This window comes from Tachysurus vachellii, chromosome 16 (genome assembly GCF_030014155.1).
Source record: "Tachysurus vachellii isolate PV-2020 chromosome 16, HZAU_Pvac_v1, whole genome shotgun sequence".
Lineage (NCBI taxonomy): Eukaryota > Metazoa > Chordata > Actinopteri > Siluriformes > Bagridae > Tachysurus > Tachysurus vachellii.
In genome coordinates, this window is record NC_083475.1 from 6,121,647 (window position 1) to 6,144,656 (window position 23,010).

At 41.0% G+C, this 23,010-nt stretch overlaps 1 protein-coding gene across 1 annotated transcript; it reads right to left on the reverse strand.

Annotated features, from left to right (window-relative positions):
• Window positions 1–29: 29 nt before the first annotated feature.
• On the reverse strand, window positions 30–17,202 carry slc13a4 (solute carrier family 13 member 4). The gene is made up of 16 exons (XM_060890043.1): window positions 16,761–17,202; window positions 13,722–13,850; window positions 10,753–10,889; window positions 8,607–8,782; window positions 7,995–8,049; window positions 7,871–7,904; window positions 7,684–7,758; window positions 7,329–7,513; window positions 6,232–6,351; window positions 5,912–6,013; window positions 5,714–5,815; window positions 4,753–4,871; window positions 4,530–4,672; window positions 2,472–2,633; window positions 652–789; window positions 30–516 (listed from the first exon to the last, which is right to left on the reverse strand). The coding sequence occupies exons 1-16, from the start codon at window positions 16,857–16,859 to the stop codon at window positions 379–381; spliced, it is 1,914 nt and encodes a 637-aa protein (XP_060746026.1). The 5' UTR covers window positions 16,860–17,202; the 3' UTR covers window positions 30–378.
• Window positions 17,203–23,010: the final 5,808 nt, after the last annotated feature.

Below are 23,010 nucleotides of genomic sequence, written 5' to 3' on the forward strand. Positions count from 1 at the left end.
CAACAAAATACACAACGTTGTTACTCATCCACCCTGTACAAGCCAACCAGTGTAACACAACACTGAGCTGCACTGATCTACATTAAAGCCACCGTCATCCACCGGTTAGACGCATTATGAAAACAAGTTTTCTGTGAGAACATCATCCTTCGTCACCCTCGAATAAAAAGTAGACGCGATGAGGAGGTGTTTGTGTCTCTTCAGGTCTAAGGCAATCAAGAGAAGAAATGCCTCTTGTACCATGTACTAAAAAATTGTCCATTCCTTTCTGTCATTTCAGCCTCTCTCTCTCTCTCTCTCATTCTCCCTCTCTCTCTGTCTCTTTCTCTCACTCTTTCTCTCTCTCTCTCACACACACACACGCACACACACACGTGCCTACAAGCTAGTGGTGACATTTCTCATGACTGCCCAGGCAGGGAACTCGGACAGCTGGAAAAGCGGGACACCCCATGTGCTTATCGCCAGCATGACCACCATCACTCCTATCAGATTCACCCCAAATCCAGCCTTAACCTAGATCAGAGACACAACGGAACACATTGTGAGTAGACGGGATCATGTACATTATTTCTAATGGCATTTGTGTGTGTGCAAAAATTAACCATAAGTAATCATCAACCGTTTAGCTCTTAACCGAGTGCGTCTCACCATGTCGCTGATTTTTACGTGTCCGTAACTGAACACGATGGCGTTGGGCGGGTTTCCTACAGGCAGCATGACTCCAAAGGACACGCACATGGTGGCTGGGATGAGAGTGTGCAGGGGGTTTATCTGTAGAGTCTCCGACTGTGAGAGTAACACAGAACACGAGCTGAGTCAGAGACCATTTAAGACGTGAAATAGTTTGACTCAGTAAAATGGTCCTTGGAGTCGGCAGAACTTTACGGAAATAAAATAGTTTTTGATGGTGATGTTGCAGATAAAATACAGAATATAATCTGGATATTTTACAGCTGAAATATTTTGACATTTTTGTACAATATTCCCTGAAAATCTTCACGCATTCATTAATACATGATAATTAGTTTGTTTCTTAAAGGGGTGGTAAAACATGATTTCACTTTTCTAACTTTAGCTAGTGTGTAATGTTCCTGTTTGAGCATAAACAACATCTGCAAAGTTACAACAAAGTTCAAAGTTTTAAGCAAAAGGAGATATTTGCTTTTAAAGAAATCCATTTCTAAGGACTACAGCAAACGGCCGGTAAGGACTACACGACATTCCTCCAGGGTTGCTGACGTCACTAAGCCCAATATTTACATAAACCCCTCATTCATTCATTCATTCATCTTCTACAGCTTATCCGAACTACCTCAGGTCACGGGGAGCCTGTGCCTATCTCAGATGTCATCGGGCATCAAGGCAGGATACACCCTGGACGGAGTGCCAACCCATCGCAGGGCACACACACACACTCTCATTCACTCACACAATCACACACTACGGACAATTTTCCAGAGATGCCAATCAACCTACCATGCATGTCTTTGGACCGGGGGAGGAAACCGGAGTACCCGGAGGAAACCCCCGAGGCATGGGGAGAACATGCAAACTCCACACACACAAGGTGGAGGCGGGAATCGAACCCCCAACCCTGGAGGTGTGAGGAGAACGTGCTAACCACTACATAAACCCCTCCTCCGAGAATATTGGGGGGGGGGCATTTTATATTGCTGTGGAGAAGAGTTGTTGTGGTATAGTTAGTAGGCTGAACAGGTTCTGCTCGATCATCTTCACTAAAATTTTCTGGGTCCAATTCGGGCTCAAATTGGTATGGTTTTATTGACGCCATTGTTTCTAATACCACCAAAGCACAGACTACTGGTAAAGGTAAGGGGCGTGACGTTTCCGAAAAACGTGCACTAGGCGGTTAGCGAATCACAACACACTGGGCCAGCTAACCAATCTAAGCCCATTGCTATTTTTGAGGGACTGGCTTCATAGAACCCGGAAACCATCAGACCGTTTTACAAGGAGGGACAGAGCAGTGTAGAATAAAGGTAAAATATATGAAAAATAATGCAATTTTTTAAAAAACGAAGCATGAACACATGTTACAGTGCACCCCACAAACACAATCAAGCCTTCGAAAAAACGTGTTTTACCACCCCTTTAAGAAATATGGCAAAGTGGACTTGATAACAAGTGCACCATGGAGCAGCTCTTCTATTATTAATACCTGTAAACTATCACTGAAATAATCCACGTGATTCGTACAAATCCGATAAGGTTTTTTTTTTTTGTAAATAAACTTTTCTTTTGTATGTATTTTTTTTTTTTGTAAATATTTAAATGCTCATTTCTATGCCAACGGTCCTAAGAAACATTTGCACTTTATGCATATTTTATCATGAGCAAAGTTATTTTATTAACCCGAGAGTTTGCGCTGTCATGTTGGGAACACAGGCCTATGTCACAGTCACAGTGAGAAGCAGCTTTACAGAAATGTGGACCCTGTGTGTTCTTACCAGAGCAGAGAGGATAGGCAGGAACACAGTTAGAGTTGCAGGGTTGCTGGCGAATTCAGTCACAGCGGACACAAGCAAGCATGCGAGTAGCGTGACGGCCCACGGTGGCAGGCCGCTCATCGGTTCCAGCTGACGCCCGATCCACATGGACAAACCCGACACCTGAACACAGCATGCACAGTACAGAGTGAACTCAATCTCGTAAAGGTTCGTGAGTCAGAATGACCCATTTTATATTACAAAAAACCGAGCACTTGGAACACCTTTATACCTACGTATTTATCTAAACAGCCAATTATGTAGCAGCATTGCAAGGTATATTGTCATACAGGTAAAGGCCAGTAGCTTCAGGTAATGTTCACATCAACCATGACGATGGGGATAAAATATTATCTCTTTTATTTTGATTGTGCCATTGTTGTTTGCCAGATGTGCTGGGTTGAGTATATACTGTATACTGATATACTGTAACTTCTGTATACTGATATACTGTAACTTCTGATCTCCTGGTATCTGAACACATAACAGCCTCAGAGTTTACTCAGAATGGTGCAATAAAGAAAAAACCCAGTAAGCGTCAGTCCGGCGTACAGAATCACCTTGTTGAAGAGAGAGATTTACAGGGAACCGACAGGCTGCTTTGAACCGACAGAAAGGGTACAAAACATCTCAACATGTCAATCCCTGTCCAATCAAGTGGGTGAGTTCCAACAGCAGAAGAACAGAAAGCTGAGGCTTCAGTGGACACAGACACCAAATCTGGTGTATCTGGATTTCTATTGAGGAACACAGATGGTGAGAATTTGGCATCATCTGAATAAATCCATGGATCCAACCTGCCTTGTGTCAGCAGTCCAGGCTGGTGGGGGTGGTGTAATGGTGTGGGGAATGTTTTCTTGATACACTTTGGACAGGTTTATACCAATCAGTCATCACTCGAAAGCCACAGACTATCAGAGTATTGTTGCTGATCATGTGCATCTCTTCATGACCACAATTTATCAGGGTTCCCACGCGTCCTGGAAAACCTGGAAATCCTGGAAAATTAATGACCAATGTTCCAGTCCTGGAAAACACATGGAAAATGAGAGAAAACATAAACTGTCCTGGAAAAAATCTTGTTGTCCTGGAAAATTATAATTTTTAAATGTTCTTGATCATTTAAAGAACAGTTTACAACTGGTCGAAACAATTAACGTTAGTAACAGAAAGCGCTCTGTTCAGGGACGCTGAGTTTTGACGGGTTTTTATTATGCTGTTTAATCTCGCTGTGACGGATGACGCTGTCTTGTGTTGGCGGTTTCAGGTGCTAGGAAACGGTTTAAGTGCTCGAATGTTTTCAGCAAATGGTGACGGGTAAGCAGGTTATATTAACCTTTTTAATCTGAATATCATGTGTAAGGGGAATGTACAGCAAACTAAAGCATGCATGACGGCATTGGCCTGAGAAAGGAAAGGGTATTAATATGTGCCGTCTTTTTATTTTATAAATGTTGAAACTTCATTCACATGACAAATTGTCTTTAAAAGTATAGTTAAGTAATAGCCATAAAGTGTACATTGTTTTTAAGACTTCTGGAGAGAAGAACATATTACTTTAGGCTGTGAATCTGTGATCCTTGTCTTTTTTTTGCTAAATTTAAAATGTCCTGGAAAAGTCCTGGAAAATGATCTCTGATAAAGAGTGGGAACCCTGTTTATCTTCTAATGACTTCTTCCAGCATGAGAATGCACCATGTCACAAAGCAGATGTCGTCTGGTTGTGGTTCAGACTGGTTTCATGAACGTGACAATGAGTCCAGTGTTCTTCCCAGTCACCAGATTCTGGGATGCTGGAGAAAGGTAGATTCACAGAATGAACGTTCTTCAGGAAGTGCATGATGCTACCATGTCAACATGGACAGAAACTCAAAGGGATGTTCTACATAAAGTGGAATCCATGCCATGAAGAATTTAGTCTGTTTTAAAGGCAATGTGAGACCCTACCCAGAATTGGTACAGTGTTCCTAATATGCCCAATGAGTGGATTTGCTTAAGATGTTTATATTCCTGACTCACCTTACACCCTGCTGCCAGCGCATAGCCGGCTCCAACCAGAATAACAATTTCCCATGGCATCAGTCTCAAAAAGTCTTTCCACGTTATCATCGGTGCTAATGGGTCTTCCTCCTCATCCTCCTCATCCTCCTTACGATCCATCACTATATAAGAAGAAACATACGTGAATCTGTGAACCTGCTGAATGCGGGTGTGAATAAAGAGAACGAAGGCGAATTCTGACCTGTGCTTGCACTCGAAGACGAAGATGAAGATGAAGATGGCCAGGGCTTGCGTGCAGGGATGAGGAAGAGAAGGAAGCCGAGCAGCACAGAGACTGTGGCATCGGTCCTGTAGCCTTTCCTGCATGACAGTATTCAGGATATGTCAGTGACTCATATTCAACCAGATGAACACACACATGACGTTTTCTTATTTAAAAAAAACAAAGCTTTCGCTGTGAAAATAAATTTGAGTTTGTAACATGTGCAAATGTTCACTGGGTATGAATACTTTTGCTAGTCTGTAGGCACTGTGTTTGTTAACCCCAGGTCAATTATGAGCAGTGTGAAACATCATATAACATCACCCTGCTCATCAGTAGCTAAACACAGAATCATGTTACTCTACATACAGAAACCCAACAGTGCCCTGACCATTCATTCATTCATCTTCTACCGCTTATCCGAACTACCTCGGGTCACGGGGAGCCTGTGCCTATCTCAGGCATCATCGGGCATCAAGGCAGGATACACCCTGGACGGAGTGCCAACCCATCACAGGGCACACACACACACACTCATTCACTCACGCAATCACACACTACGGACAATTTTCCAGAGATGCCAATCAACCTACCATGCATGTCTTTGGACCGGGGGAGGAAACCGGAGTACCCGGAGGAAACCCCCGAGGCACGGGGAGAACATGCAAACTCCACACACACAAGGCGGAGGTGGGAATCGAACCCCCAACCCAGGAGGTGTGAGGCGAACGTGCTAACCACTAAGCCACCATGCCCCTCGTACCCTGACTATTCTTACTCTTTTTCTTTGTCTGGAATAAAATTCCTTCGTCTATTCCAGCAGAATGGAATGCCAGAGTACTTTTTGACAAAGGGTTAATCAACAGCCAAAATGTCATTAGTGATAATTAGCAGAAATCAAGATATTTGTGGCAAATGAACATATTCGATTTTCACACACTTCTCAAAGAGGAAAGTCCAGCCAGGCACAAATCCCGGTTCTCTCGTGAACCACAACAAGGTCATGAGAATGAAGAAGACTCCTGTCACAACTTCTGGATAACTGTTTGATAAAAAAAAAAAACCAAAAGATAAAAGATGATGAAGAACTTTTAGAATCGTTTATACTTTCACTCAGAGCTATTTGTGTGTTTTTTACCTTATGGCACCAAGCTTCTGATACTCTTCATGGATGCGTTTCTCAGAGAGAATCTCTCGCTTGGTTTTGCGTTTCTTGCTCCAAGAACACGTTTCCCTGAAACTAAACACATCAGAGGATTTACGTGTAAGAATACATTCAGTCATGTGTTCATTCTTACTATAATTCATACTGTATTAAATCTAACATAAGCTAAAATAAAGCAACCCCTCTGGACAACAGCAACAACAATTCTCCAGACTTCGTATGTTAATGTACATATACACACTTTTACCCAAATTGTCTAAATGTGTAAAGAGAAATAAGAACGTTTGTCTTACTTGCATCCAAGGAACAGGAAGTGGAGCCAGAGCCAAGTTAACACTAACATAATGAGAGCAATTGGCAAGCTGAAGATGAACCACGTTCCAAAATTGATGACCTTGGCATCTGGGTATCGACTGCAAATGAATATTCTTATTTAATACCAACACTGGTTTGTAAATATAATGTAAAAATCAAAGGCAGAAGCATCAGAAAATTACCTAAGGTTCATTATTATTACTATTATTGATGGATGATTATTTGACCTTCTTCAATCTCATCGATTTATTGATTACACGAGGCTTACATTCTAAGTAAACTAGCATCAGCATTCTAAATATGAACATGAAGCAGGTTAACCTCTGTACTTTCCAAGAGGTCATTGATTTAGCACACTTAATGTTATCTCTGGGGCAGGGTGGCTTAGTGGTTAGCACGTTCGCCTCACACCTCCAGGGTTGGGGGTTCGATTCCTGCCTCCACCTTGTGTGTGTGGAGTTTACATGTTCTCCCCGTGCCTCGGGGGTTTCCTCCGGGTACTCTGTTACTTGTTGGCTGCATTAGGCAACTGACTGACCTCAAATGACTGAACCCTTTTTTTCTAGGTCATAAGGTCTGAAAGTCAGTCTTTCTTTCACGGTGTGGAAGGAAAGTACAAGGTCCTGTTTACAGCAAAAGAGCCTTAAGTCAAATACACAAATACACTTCCCTATTCAGTGTGTTGTTTAACACCAATATATTTACTGACATAATAAGTGTTAATAAGGCTTGCTTTGAGTCTATATGTGAGTTTATAATCGTGAGTTTGTGATCCTGTGATCACATTATAATTGTCTTTTCTGATGTACATCTGAGGAACGCCATGCACAGTTTGTGAACCAAATCAGGTTTGAACTTATTATATAGATTCAGTGTATGTCAGCATACAAAAGACCTTTGCACTACAATTAATTCACATCAACAGGCTGTTTATTTTCTGGGAAAGGCTTTAGTGGATTGTGGAAGGCTTTTGTGGATTGTTTACACCTTCTTAAACAAATCCTTAAAACACTGGATTCCGACAAATGATTCAGCAAAGTTCTTAACTTCATTCATACTGTATGTGACGACTTACTTGTTGAACTGCTCTGCAAAAATGAGATTGGTGGAGGTCCCGGTGATGGTGATGAGGCCGCCAATGGTAGCCGCGTACGTGATACTCAGAGACAGACACTTGCAGATCATTTGGTCCTTCTTGGTCGGGTACATGGAGTCTCTCCTGATTTTGGGTTTCTTTGGGACAGGAACATCGACTGAAACCTGCCGAGTGCAAAAAATTAGTGCTGAATGTTTCACTGAAGATATTCATCAGCTTGTTTTGCAGGTGTTAGCTGTTGAGAAAGTGGCAGAGTTTAAATGTCAGATCAACACTGTAGTCTAGTAGTATTGACTTGATGTAAGATCTCAGCCTCATATTCCGGTCTTCTTACCTCAGGTTGATATCCATTAGGCGGCCTTGGGAAGTCTTCACCCTGAGCTGGCTTTACTGCAACTCCATTGGCTTCCTGTTGGGTACATAAGGGAAAAAATTGCAATTTGGCACACTATACAAAAAAGAGATGATAATGATGATGATGCTGATGAAGATGTTTATAATGACAATGTCATGTGTCTTACCTCAGCAACACTGAAAGGCTCTAGTATCTTACAACTGTGGAAGCAAACAAAGTTATAATATAGAAGGAATTTAAGGATGAAAATGCTCGCTGATGTAATTCAGTAATAAATTATATTTCCCAACCTGTTGTTGCAGTCTGAAAGCTCAAGGTGATTCTTGCTCAGGTTCCTCTCTTTATCTTCAAGAAAAGTGTGTTGTAAAAAAATCTGTGTTATAATCCATCACAGTATAATACATACATTATACCTAAAAGTGAAGTAATATGCCTTAAGGATTATGATTGGTGTCATAAGATACACGGGAATAGACCCCAGATGTCGTAATTGTTTAAGGCAATATATACTACATATATAAATAACCACTCATAAGTCAGAGTATGAGTAAGTAAGGGAGTTTATTGTAATTATAAAACTTAGTAAATGTAATAAGGCCCAGTACTAATTGTATGTAAGGTATATAAAATAAAAGAGGAGATGCCAGAGCATATATTGAGGTGATATTCGAGGGGAGGGGGCGCTTTTGGGGTTGTATTAATGTTAGTGCTATCAGTACAGTAAGTTTAATTAAAATAGTTGATAATTGGCTAAAAGTATATAAGTACAAACCACCCTGTGATATGCCGGCTTGGAGACGGGCTCTAAGTTCCGACAAGTGCAAGTTAGGTTACATATATGGTTTATTTTGGTTATATTATATTATATTATATTACTTTATTGTAGTATATTAAGCATGTACCGTTTTCATCCTCTTGTGTCTCCACAGTATCCGAGTCATCGTGAGAGTCAGCGATGCCGGTGTAGATGAGCTGCTGCAGCACGGCCTCAGCAATAGGCATCACCATGGCTGTAGTGGAGGTGTTACTCAGCCACATTGACAGGAAAACAGTGCAGCACATGAACCCTAACACCAGCCTGCAAAATATTAAATATAAACACATGGGTCTGTAATACGTCCACACACTCTGACCATCACACCCATACAGGCTATTGTCTTTTCGTACTCCTCTCTTCTGTGAAGTCTTTCCACTAGATGTTGGAGTGTGTCTGTGGGGATTAGTGATCATTCGGCTACAGGAGCATTAGTGAGATCAGACACTGATGTTGGAGTGTGCCTGTGGGGATTAGTGATCATTCAGCTACAGGAGCTTTAGTGAGATCAGACACTGATGTTGGAGTGTGTGTGTGTGTGGGGATTAGTGATCATTCAGCTACAGGAGCATTAGTGAGATCAGACACTGATGTTGGAGTGTGTCTGTGGTGATTAGTGATCATTCAGCTACAGGAGCATTAGTGAGATCAGACCCTGCTGTTGGAGTGTGTCTGTGGGGATTAGTGATCATTCAGCTACAGGAGCATTAGTGAGATCAGACACTGATGTTGGAGTGTGTCTGTGGGGATTAGTGATCATTCAGCTACAGGAGCATTAGTGAGATCAGACACTGATGTTGGAGTGTGTCTGTGGGGATTAGTGATCATTCAGCTACAGGAGCATTAGTGAGATCAGACACTGATGTTGGAGTGTGTGTGTGTGTGGGGATTAGTGATCATTCAGCTACAGGAGCATTAGTGAGATCAGACACTGATGTTGGAGTGTGTCTGTGGGGATTAGTGATCATTCAGCTACAGGAGCATTAGTGAGATCAGACACCGATGTTGGAGTGCGTCTGTGGGGATTAGTGATCATTCAGCTACAGGAGCATTAGTGAGATCAGACACTGATGTTGGAGTGTGTCTGTGGGATTAGTGATCATTCAGCTACAGGAGCATTAGTGAGATCAGACACTGATGTTGGAGTGTGTGTGTGGGGATTAGTGATCATTCAGCTACAGGAGCATTAGTGAGATCAGACACTGATGTTGGAGTGTGTCTGTGGGGATTAGTGATCATTCAGCTACAGGAGCATTAGTGAGATCAGACACTGATATTGGAGTGTGTCTGTGGGGATTAGTGATCATTCAGCTACAGGAGCATTAGTGAGATCAGACACTGATGTTGGAGTGTGTCTGTGGGGATTAGTGATCATTCGGCTACAGGAGCATTAGTGAGATCAGACACTGATGTTGGAGTGTGTCTGTGGGGATTAGTGATCATTCAGCTACAGGTGCATTAGTGAGATCAGACACTGATGTTGGAGTGTGTCTGTGGGGATTAGTGATCATTCAGCTACAGGAGTATTAGTGAGATCAGACACTGATGTTGGAGTGTGTCTGTGGGGATTAGTGATCATTCAGCTACAGGTGCATTAGTGAGATCAGACACTGATGTTGGAGTGTGTCTGTGGGGATTAGTGATCATTCAGCTACAGGAGCATTAGTGAGATCAGACACTGATGTTGGAGTGTGTCTGTGGGGATTAGTGATCATTTCAGGGCTCAGTGCAGGACACTCAAGTTCTTCCACTCCAACATTAACACAACATGTATTCATGGAGCTCAGAGGCTTTGTACACAGGGAAATTGTCATGCTGGAACACATCGACTCTTAGTGTTCTTAGAAGGAAATTGTAATGTTACAGCATACAGAGACTTTCTGTACAGTTGTGTGGCAATAGTTTGAGATAAAAGCACATATGGGTCAGCAAGCCACAGGAGACCATCTCGGGTATAAATGACAGCCAGATGTGCTATGAAATACGTAGAATCATGTTTGCACTACAAGATTATAGAACGTAATAATGTTAAATAAAAAGCTAATAAGCTTTTCACGGGTTTCTTTACTCGTCCAGGTCACACACCAAGAAAGGATATTCATTAAAGGATTAAAGAATATTCATTGAGAATCAATCATTCTTAAACGAATTTACAAATGATCTGCGAATCAGTGTTGATTTTTAATGGAATTAAAATGTGTTTTGTTTGTAAAAACAGTGCAGGTGGGACATACATGCCAGGTTTGGCTCCTGCTATCATAACCATGCGCAGAGCAATGCGTTTGTGCAGGTTCCACTTTTCTATAGAAGCAGCCAGGCAGATAACTCCCATCAGCAGCAGCGTCGTGTCCTTAAAATACTCTGAGGCTACCTGAAAACATACAGACACTTAAATGAAATAATTAAATAAAGTAAGACAAATCTAATGTCCTGCCGTGCTGTGGACGAGCGTATAACAAGCGAAGGTATAAACAGTCATCATTAAAGTCTGCAATTACTGTATAATCCAATTTTGGGGCTGTTGGTGAGACAAAGGGTTAAAGCTACACTGTGGCTGGTGTACAGTGCGTCAGGTCAACTCCCGAATCCACAGAGAACTCACCATGTCCTACAAACAAGGCCACCCTGGGCTACACTTAAACACACCAGACTTCTAATCATGCACATCTGTATCCAATTCCATCGTCACTTTGCCTTAGCTTCGATTTACAATAAACCCTCGCAGCTTTTTCATCCTCTCTTTCCTGACACAGTGAAATACCAGGCACCGCAATGCATGTTGGGATATCTACATTTTTGGCAAGGGAAGAGTGGTAGCTCAGTGCTTAACATATTAATTGAAATATCCTGAGTTCAAATCCCAGCTCCACCAAGCCACCACTGCTGGGTCCTTGAGCAACACTATTAACCCTTGTATGTTGTTCAGGTCTGTGGGACCCATATTCATAAACATCAATAGTTTTGAAAAGCTTTGCTTCCTTGTAAATCAAATTTGTTGATTTTTTTTTCCACTCATAACTTGATTAAATTTGATTTTTTTTTATTACATTTTATTAAAAAAACAACAAAACACGAGTAGCACTTTAATTAAAAAATGTGATGTAATAAAGGTAAAGGGCAAATATTTACCATATATGCTGTTTATATTGCTTGTCATTGGGATGAAGTAAACATCTGTAGAGTATTTTAACATAAAATTTTTGATTGTGTTGAATTAAAAACCCAAAAATGCAGCGAGTCACCAGACCCACGATCACTGGCTAAGTAACAAAAATACGAACATCATACAAGGGTTAAACCTCATGAGATGAATGTGAGGTGCTCTGGATAAAGGCATCCACCAAATGTCACAAACGTAATATAAAGGGGGGGGCTTAGTGGTTAGCACGTTCGCCTCACACCTCCAGGGTTGGGAGTTCGATTCCTGCCTCCGCCTTGTGTGTGTGGAGTTTGCATGTTCTCCCCGTGCCTCGGGGGTTTCCTCCGGGTACTCCGGTTTCCTCCCCCGGTCCAAAGACATGCATGGTAGGTTGATTGGCATCTCTGGAAAATTGTTCATAGTGTGTGATTGTGTGAGTGAATGACAGTGTGTGTGTGCCCTGCGATGGGTTGGCACTCCGTCCAGGGTGTATCCTGCCTTGATGCCCGATGACGCCTGAGATAGGCACAGGCTCCCCGTGACCCGAGGTAGTTCGGATAAGCGGTAGAAAATGAGAGAGAGAGTGAGAATGGTATGGAGAACTTCTCTTTGTGTTATCGTGTGCATCCTGTTTGACTGGAACATTAGGTGCATCTTGTAGTCAGAGTTATTTCAATGGTGAACCAATGCAAGCTTGTTGAGATAGTTGTGGTGTCTCAGTGGCTAAATCTTTGAGTCAAAGATCAGAAGGTTGTGTGTGTTCTTGTGTTTGACAAAACCCTTTTACACTATGTACAATGTTACAGTACATTACTGCGTATCTCTCTCTCTCTCTCTCTCTCTCTCTCTCTCTCTCTCTCCCTCTCTCTGAATATGCAAACTGAACCACAATCATATAAATAGGGTAAATATGATTTGGATGGTTATCAGATTTAAATAAAATAGGTAAATGCTTTAGTATTTGTCACTTACTTGATTCACTGTAAAGACAATCCTACAGAACCGTCTCAATAAAAGTAAAGTAACAAGTTGCACTTCATTTGTTAGGGTAAATTTCATCTCATGTATTTAATGTTGCACTTATTACTGTTATCAAATAGGTCACATGCTGATACTTAAGTCAAATTTAAATGATTTGTATAAGTTGCATTGATCACCATCCTATTTATTTATTTTTTTTTTGTTTGTTTGTTTGTTTGTTTGTTTGTTTATTTATGTTATTATATTTTATTTTTTTACAGTATTTAAAGATGTATCCTGATTATGTCCTTAAGTACCATTAATACTTTAACAGGTAACCAATATATTCACCCTACACCCAACAGTATGTTAATACAAATCGTCATTAATGGCAATAAACTGTACAAAGCCGCTGTTTAGAGAAGGTAGACTCGTTTTTATTCCTCTGTTTACACAGAAGAGTTTACATTTCTCATTTATCTGCAGTGTAAATATATTGTTTAATACTAAATATGTTTTGTCCAAGATCCACTTTGATTAATATCTGGCCTAGAGAAGGCCCACAGTGCTTCTTTTACTTACGCAGGTGTACTCAGCAGTATATCTGTCATCTGATGCTAAGAGAATTTAACAAAAGGTCGAGAGCACATGGCTGAGAGCCACAGCGGAGGACCACTGCGCAAGTCCATATGACCCTCTGACTCTCTATACTGTACACTATAATACTCAAATACAAACTCGAATATACAGGGCCTCCAGAAAGTAACCCCACCACCCCCCACCACCCAGTCCTCCTCCGCCTCCTTCATTTTTTTCTGTATTGCAACACCACAGTTAAATTTCTTAAAATGATTTTAATAAGCTATCTGTGTCATTGTCACGTAAGATATTACAAAAATTAAAAACGGCTTAACAGATAAGTATTTATCCCCATCGCTGTGAAAAGATCTGAATTGTCTCTATGAGCTTCAGACATTTTCTATCCAAATTTTTTCCCCAAAAAAAATCTTCAGAATTTGTATGTGTGTGTGTGTGTTTGTGCATGTGTGTGTGTGTGTGTGTGTGTGTGTGTGTGTGTGTGTGTGTGTGTGTGCGTTTACTCACTTCACTCGATTTGAGAACCCCAAAGAGCGGGTATAAGAACGCTGGCACCAACGCTGCTGCCCCAAGTGGCACTGCCTCTGACACCCAGTACACTGCTGTCACAATCAGCACATAGGCACAGGAGGACTCCTTACAGGGGGACAAACATGGGGTATGTGACAAGTCAGGACACTACAAACATACACACTTTAGCAGTACTGTATATCATATACATATACAATCATGGCTTACATTAACTAACCTCACTGCGAGTGGAAATATGTCTTATACGAGTAAATATGTGTCTCATATTCCTTAATACACTCTTAAGAGGTTCCTTGATGTTCTATATAGAACCCAAAGAAATGGTATTCTTTTTTTTTTGGAGATTTCTAACTATGTAGAGAACATTGTGACGATTTAATAATGACGTGTTTATGAATAATAAATTTGAGCCGATTTAAAAACGAAGAGATTTGATCCAGTTTGTAAAATAAACAGTTGATTAAATTTGCAAAATAATTCAAACTGAATATTGTGTTTGAATTCACCGTATTTTCATGTCTAAACAGAAGAAGAAGAAGAAGAAGAAGAAGAAGAAGAAGAAGAAGAAGAAGAAGAAGCATCTAACTTGGATTTAAAGAAACAATGAATTCTTCAATAAGATGAATCATTTTGGGTATGAAACAAGTGATACACAAGATATTATCACTTGCTAAGATGCAAAGATTGTCCGAAGACAATATAATCAAATCTCGCATTAGTATGCTCGTAGTTACTCAATCATAATCTTATAATAGATATAAAATCACATGCTACACATTACAACCACAACACAGAGTGAGCTGGTGACTGTTCAATCGTCCGTTCAATTACAGCGAAGAAAAATGCAACGATTTATGAAGGATATCTCTGTAAGCATGGAATAAGTGGTACAACAAATTCTGCCATTTACTTTTATACTGTCTGATTTTTTGAACGTTTCACAGTGCTATAGCTACTAAATTCTACTATAATAAATAATACTATTTATCTATATTTATCTATATAAATTATGAATTATGAATTTATCTATATAAATTCTATACTAAATTCTAACATTCTGGTACTCTGATTTCACTGTGTTGTAGGTTGTGCATGCTAGACTGGAGCAGCGAGGAAGTTAGACAGGTGATTCATATTGGTGTATTAATCAGGTATTTTTATAACAGACTAAACGTATCCGAGTTCAAACCTGCCCACGAATTTCTAAAATACAAGAAAGCAATAAACTTGTTCCACCAAGTCTAAATGAAGTTTCCCTTGTCTGGGTTTTCTTGTCTAAATCACGTCTTACTCCATGTCAAGGGGACATGCTGATTGTGGCCGGAACATAGTTTCACCGCCAGTAAGACCTTTACTTGGCATGCTCTCACATCCATCCCAACTTCCAACTCCTATTTGTTGGTATCTCCTGCTGGCTGAGCCCGAGCTCAAAGGTGAAGGCACGCCGCAGCAATGTGCACTGCTGGCAGATTAAGCTGCAGGCTAGCACATGGTGTTTTACTGGGCTTTAATCTGTTTGTTGTTAATCAGTTCCACTGTTCCAACGTGATTGATTTGGGCTATTTTAAGAAGCCTGATGTGGGCCTTTTTTTCAGCGGTTCCTGGTATTCCATGACAATCATGCATCATGAAACATGCATGTAAGTGTCAGGAAGAAAAGAATGATGTCTCTGTAATTAATCACCGTGTACCCGAGGTGGCCTTCTAAGTGCTAACGCTGTGCTCTAGTCAGAATACACATTCCATTTATAGGCACAATCGTATTCACTACACTGAGTGATGAGTAATCAGCTCTTGTTCACTGTTGTCTTTATTTCTTGATTATTCTACTATAGATCAGTAACTAAAGCTAATCTAATCTTTAGCTTTCTTTGTGCTGACAGTTCAAACAGAATGTGGAGCTGATGGTGGGAAAAGAATTGATCACAGTAACTGAAACTGATTTGACCTAAAGGTCAGTCTGATTATCATTATCAGTCAGGAAACAGGAGTCTAAAATGGAGTCATTTATGACTAGCACATGACTAAGAAAAATATGTCTAAAATTAAGGCTAAGCTGTTTCTCGCAGGATTTCAATGAGCGTTTGACTCGAAAGGGACTCAAAAAAAAACCCTACTATAAACAAACAACATCTGCAAAAGCTGCTGGTGTTTCAAATAAACAATTTGTACAGCAAAGCAAGATGTGCCAGAACATCAGGAGGGTGCCTGGTCATTACTTGTAACGCGTCTTCACAACCCCTTGATCTGAAAACTTTCCAAATTGGTGAAAGGTTGTTCTACTCCTTACTCACAGGGCATCTCAAAGATATTCTACCTTATGGTGACATGGTATTTTATGGATATGTAGGAAGAGCACCCTGCCATTTCTTGTATTTTTCAAGGCAAGCATTTATTCAACAAAATCGGTACATTGGGAATAGCACTGTATTATTTACTGTATGCAGTTTTATTCATACAATATGTAAAAGCAGGACTACTCTCAATACACTTGATTCATCCCTTAAACAACACTGATTAGCTGTTTGGAGGAGGAAAAAAAACTCTAAATGTCTAGGGCAGTGTAAGTCCACAAGCCTGATGTTTAGAATCACGATGTTAATGCGTTATAGATGAGAAGACACCCACTGAGGTTTACCAAAGCGCGCGTTCACACACTTGTCCCCAAAGTGCGCTTGTTCGTAAATGCGCACGGAACCGCGTCGGGCTCAGTGCGCACAGCGGGAAAAGTTTCCAAAGTTTAACAACAAACACTAGTCTAAACACTCACTCGATTCCTACACGTCCTTCTCTTCCTTATTATTTAGTTTGTAGCTGACTCACCTATTCTGGATTTTTTGGAAAGAACCGATTCGGTAAAGTGAATCGGCTTTATACATGACGCATGAGTGATATTTGCGTGTTTTGAGTCCTGGTAACTTATGAATTAATAGATTCTCTGTGATCAAACGTACTTCGTACAGTTTTAACATATGATAGTATTCAACAGGATGTAGTAGATGTAATGGTACTCACACTGCTTGGATGGATGAGAGGCAGCGGCAGCAGGGACAGTGGGATCATGACCACAAGGATCAGCTTCCTCGCCACCCACAGTTTTCTGAACAGGTCCATTCTTGCTGTCTCCAGCCTCACCTGAGTCTCCTTGTTCTCTGAGGCTTTGTCTTTATTCTTTCTTTATTTTCTCCAGGTTTCTGAAACTAAGTGTGCATAAGTCGTGTGCTGTGATTTTTCTATTTAGTCCACTACAAAAAGAACTTTCCCTTTATGCATGTTTTCTAAAGTGTCAGCTTTGCCTTCTGGAAGAAATCTGAGTTTAGTTGCATGAATGAGCTCAAAAGCTGTTCCTTTGATGTATGATGTGTTCTTAACCAGCCAACCTTTCCAGACCTAAATAGAAATTAGCCAGATCCCTTTTTTTCCCCACTCACACGATCGAGTAGATCACTTATTTAGTTTGTTCTGTGTCGGCATGTTCTAGTTAGTGAAATCAATCATGCAAACAAAATAAAACAGAGGAACAAACTGCATGAAGTTTTTGGATTATATAAAGCTCTCCAAGTGCGCAACTTTCCATGTCGCCCCGCCTTGTCTTCTCATTGACCAATGAGAAACCAGCGGCCTAAATGTAATCGACTGGCCAGAGCAGGGGGCGTGGTTTATTTAACACTTAACTGATTGTGTCAACATGAATGAACCCATTACACAAAACTGAATCAGTTATCATTTGCTTATAAAATGCTTCCCCTATTAGTTAGGATCAGAAGAACCGGAAAGTCAGAATAATCTTTGAGTAATCATTCATCACATGCAACCAAGGATAAAACATGAAACACTGTCTCTACTGACACCATATCACACATGTATAAGTGTAGTTCTCAGTCTTTAAGACACACAAACACTTAATACAGTTCAGATTTGGGTCCATGTGGAAAAAGATTAGGTCCTCAAAATGTTGAAGATTTACTTAAATGATATCTTATCTGGGTGGCTTAGTGGTTAGCACGTTCGCCTCACACCTCCAGGGTTGGGGGTTCGATTCCCGCCTCCACCTTGTGTGTGTGGAGTTTGCATGTTCTCCTTGGGGGTTTCCTCCGGGTACTCCGGTTTCCTCCCCCGGTCCAAAGACATGCATGGTAGGTTGATTGGCATCTCTGGAAAATTGTTCGTAGTGTGTGAGTGAATGAGAGTGTGTGTGTGCCCAGTGATGGGTTGGCACTCCGTCCAGGGTGTATCCTGCCTTGATGCCCGATGACGCCTGAGATAGGCACAGGCTCCCCGTGACCCGAGGTAGTTCGGATAAGCGGTAGAAGATGAATGAATGAAATGAATGAATGAATATCTTATCTCTTCTCTCTGCATTTCTCCCTCAGTCTCGATCAGTTCAGTCTAGTGGTGTAAACGTGGCTCCTGCTGCCGACATGCTCCCTTACTGTAAATATGACTTGGGAACGAACCAAAATTTTCTGCTCTCATATGTAACTGTCATGTTAGTGATTAGAAGGAACTCTAAGCCATTCTGGTTATTTATTATAAGCCGTATAGTGTGTAAGACCCTGAACATACAGCGATCAGTAACCAAGCCCCCAAAGGAAGCAGAGCCTACCACAGCTCCTGTGTCAGAGGTAAAGAACGAGCTGCATTTTCTTTATCATTTTATTATTTACAGAAACATGGTGAAGTTGTCGTTTGTGTTTAATGTGTTTTAACGACTTACAATGTACAGTATGGTATACCTGCTTGGTGATATGATTTATAATGACTACTAAAAGACAACATAGAAGGAAAGAGGCCAATTTAGTTTGAACTCTTCTACATATATTTGTAGCCTGTAAAAAAGTTCTATATAGAAGCTTATATGGTTTCATTCATGTCATGTATTTTTTATTGTTACTTTGTCCTTTACTGAGAATATTGTGGATATGTGAACTAAATATTTCATGTCAATGACAGCATAAATAAGCACATGTACATAAGTACACCAGAACCAGAGATGGGTGAAAAAAGTGCTCTTTATTTTAAATCTCAAGGTGATACTTTCTGTGCTTCTCACTGAGGGTGAAGACATTCTGCCACTGATCTGATTAGCTCTGTTGGGAGGAGAGTGTCTGCTGCCCCACCCTGAAGCTGTGTGGGGTTTTTTTTTCGTACCTTGTAAAGATGCTGAATCTGCACTGTTTATTCAGCACCCAGGTAACAGTAGATTGACTAGTGCTTGCAGGCTGCTTGTGGGCAGTGGTGTGGGCAATGCCATCACAGTACCCCACACACACCCCACTTTACTGCTGCCGGGCTGTGCCTACATGGCGTACTGTAGCTCCTCAACAGAACATTTATGTTGCCGTTGTGGGCTCCTGCTCTGGGCATTGGTGTATTTTGCCTTGGCCATCCACTGGAAAGGAGCATGGTTGAGCAATATAAAGACTGTCAACAATAGAAAATACAGCAGAATAATATAAATACATTCATAAAGCAACATTGAGCCCAATAAACCCTTTGTGCCAGAAGGGTTCTTAGTTGTGGATATTGAACGTTTTGGCATAAAGGGTCCTTTGGAGCTATTAATCAAAGAGTGCAGTGTTGATGTAATAATATTTTCAGTGATTTTATAAGGAATAAATGCTGTAATGTTTGTTAAGGATTTTATGACTTTTAATTCCTCCCAAATAACTCTGTGCAATGTACAGGATATTTCTGTCGCTGTTACCTCAGACATTTCCCCACAAGACCACCCGAAAGACAGCCTGTGCACATCTTTGGGCTTCTTCCTCTGTGCTGTTCCCCAGTCATGCTCACCTGTGCTGTAGGTTCATTAGTGTGTAGTTTTTAGTGTGGAGACATTTTAGTACTGTGAGATTGTATTGTACAGATAGTGTAGTTTTCACATGGCGTTCACACAGTGAATTTTAGTAAACTGCGCTAGGTTATGGAAGGTAAAGCAACAAACACAACATGGAGTAAACAGAAGCAAGACAAGGAAACTAAAACTCAGGGCCTTTAATGGTGTTACTGATCAACTTAAACTACACGTTAGCATAATCAAAAGGAGAAATGAGGCACACAACAGATGTTCAAACATTGGGTGAGGTTGCCCTCTGGTGGTCTGGAGGTCACATCTGTTGTTGCCCTGACAATCATGTTGAAGTAGTTGGAGATGCAACGGGTTTCACTGTTGATAAATTAAAGACACCAATATATAGCAGTACTACAATATAAGCAAACTGTTTGAAAAAGGAAGTAGATTTTTAAATGATTAAATTTAGCATGGCAGCAAAGTCAGCTGTTAGTCCAGCGGCATGATTCCGTGCTCTCATTGCTGTGGCCTGGGTTTGATTCCTGGGCAATTTCACCTGAACTGGGAGCAGCCGAAAGAACAACAACAGATGTATTGTGGAAACATAAGAAATACATAATGTTACTTTTGTGTTTCTGCTGTATCCTTGCAAATTCCAGCAGTTTTTCTTTCTTTTACCTCTAATACATACACTAATTACCCCAACCTACACTAATTACCCCACCCCGACCCTTCTGGTTTACCCACTTCTACCACACCTCTTTGTACTTCTGTTACACCTTCTTCCAACAGAGAACAAAGTCCAGTATTACTCTGACAAATGCATACACTCAACAATTTATATGTTCAGGTATATAAATACCAAGAATATTGAAAACACACTTTCATCTCATCTCATCTCATCTCATCTCATCTCTTATCATCATTGGATCTCTTCTGATTTCATCTGATATCAACTCATAACAGCTCATCTCATCTGATCTCTCTCATCAAGCTGTGTTCTGTGGACAACTAAAACCCTGGTTGTTGACCTCCATCAGTCTCTATCATGTTTACGTTATGGTGTATGCTGAAAGTTAGTCATGTGAAACGTGTGACCGGAGTTTTGAATCGTTATGAACTTGGTGGGCGGAGCTGAGCTTTTGTGAGGCTGTGGAATCAACAGGAAAGCTCTTAGTGAGAGCTGCATGTGGACTCTGAGCAGCTTAGAGTTCACCCAACTATGAGAAAACAAGCTTTCTCATGTGTACCTGTTTGCTGAGCTGTTATGGAGAGATGGAGGGATTGGAGGAGGGCAGGATGGGTATGGTTTCTCTTTATGACTTCTACATGGACTTTGGTTTGGACACTGTCTTGTACTGGGGCTTCTTCCCTCATTCCCATGGATGGTGGTGAGGAAAAAGTGTCAACTAATAACAGTGAGACTCAGGTGAGCCATACTGCAGTGTCATGTACAAGAGCTCTGGGTACAAATAGCTCATTACCCAGAGTAAGGCTGTAAAATGTGGTTTACGGTGAAGCAAAGGAAAAAAAACAGTTGCTATCACTATTGCACTCATCTTTAAGGTAAGTGTGTTCTCTTCTAAATAATACTTATTATTAATAAATATTATTAGTTACTTACAAATCACTAAGCCCAGGTTGGTATTGCTGTGCCAGTTACACCCGGCTTAATGAAACAGGAATGCAGGTTGATCACATGATTCTTAGGGTCAGTTTCTTGCTTATTCACTGTGGAGACACACATACACACACTGGTGAGAAAACTAAACACTCCCCGTGTACCCTGTCAATCAGCTGAGCAATACTTCTACACTCTAATATGCCGTTTTGTGGTATAAATAGTATGGTCATATTGAAAGTCTAAATGTCTATAAAATAAGCCCATGTTGTTTGATTTATTTTTGAGTAAAAACTGTTAATGTTCCACTTGAGACAATATGACACTTAATACTCATAGGCTAGACTCTAGAGTACATCATGCATAGAGTGCTCTGTGGGCATAGGGCTGACCTTCAACTGCTTGTAGAAGCCGGTGAGTGAACCTTGTTTCTGTTTACTGGTGCAGGTTAAACCAAGACATTAGTCTTTTGGAAATTGGAATCAGTGCATTTGTGGATAAGACTGTGCCAATAACATGGTTTTTTTCTTCATCCATAGTAAAACCAAAGCATCCAGGATTCCAAGCGGCCCTCTTGGCCTCACTAATTAGCTACATTTTCATCCTTGTCTTGTCACTGTCCTTCATCATTTGATATCTGCAGGAGCAGAAAGGAAGCTTGAGCAGGTACATACACCTGAGCAAGCAGGAAAGGTTGGGCGATAAATAGTGTATTTTGTCTAGGGGGATTTTTGTTATAAACATCTGCCTCAGCACCTGGAGAACAGACTTGATGGCTATGAGACCTATGGATATCAGAGGTGAGAAGTGTCTCCACGTTCATGAATAGAGTCGTACAGAGTGTTATAAGTGTGTGTGTGTGTGTGGAGTCAGGAGAGCCTGATGAATGACCCCCTGCCTGGGTTGCACCACACAGAGAGCCAGTGGTATCTGTGCCCACCGTGACAGCTCCAGTTTGCCATCCAGCACCAGCATACCTGTATACCTCCATGTTTCCATCCCCAACACGGATAGACACCATACCTGCTCAGCCTGTGCTTCCCACCTTCCACAAATTTAGCACCACATCACAGCCCGGAACTCTTCATTCATATACTCTTCATATGTATAGCTCTGGGGGTTTTATACTGGAGATATATATATAATATATAATAAACGTGGGGGCACGGTGGCTTAGTGGTTAGCACGTTCGCCTCACACCTCCAGGGTCGGGGTTCAATTCCCGCCTCCATCTTGTGTGTGTGGCGTTTGCATGTTCTCCCCGTGCCTCGGGGGTTTCCTCCGGGTACTCCGGTTTCCTCCCCCGGTCCAAAGACATGCATGGTAGGTTGATTGGCATCTCTGGAAAAATTGTCCCTAGTGTGTGATTGTGTGAGTGAATGAGAGTGTGTGTGTGTGCCCTGCGATGGGTTGGCACTCCGTCCAGGGTGTATCCTGCCTTGATGCCCAATGACGCCTGAGATAGACACAGGCTCCCCGTGACCCGAGATAGTTCGGATAAGCGGTAGAAGATGAATGAATGAATGAATGAATGTCATAAACGTGAAACCAGTTAGATCCAAATGCGGGTTTATTAGACCAGGTGATTACAAACAGGAAACAGGTGTGCTTAGTCGGTGGTGCAATGGATTGTGGGAATTAGAGTCCTGATGGTAAAGTGCAGAAAATCCTCTGCAGGCCAGCAGAGGGAGCCCTCATGGCTCTCATAACTATATATATATATATATATATATATATATATATATATATATATATATATATATATATATATACACACACACACACATATATGTATAAGTACATATATACATATATGTATAAGTGTTTAAATGCTGCTGTGTGATACACTA

Coding starts and splice junctions, on each gene's coding strand:
- slc13a4 (XM_060890043.1), bottom strand. CDS start 16,859: ATGGACCTGTTCAGAAAACTGTGGGTGGCGAGGAAGCTGATCCTTGTG. Junction 7,514..7,683: donor CTAATGGATATCAACCTGAG/GTAAGAAGACCG, acceptor TGCACTCGGCAG/GTTTCAGTCGATGTTCCTGT. Junction 790..2,471: donor TGCCTATCCTCTCTGCTCTG/GTAAGAACACAC, acceptor TTACTCTCACAG/TCGGAGACTCTACAGATAAA.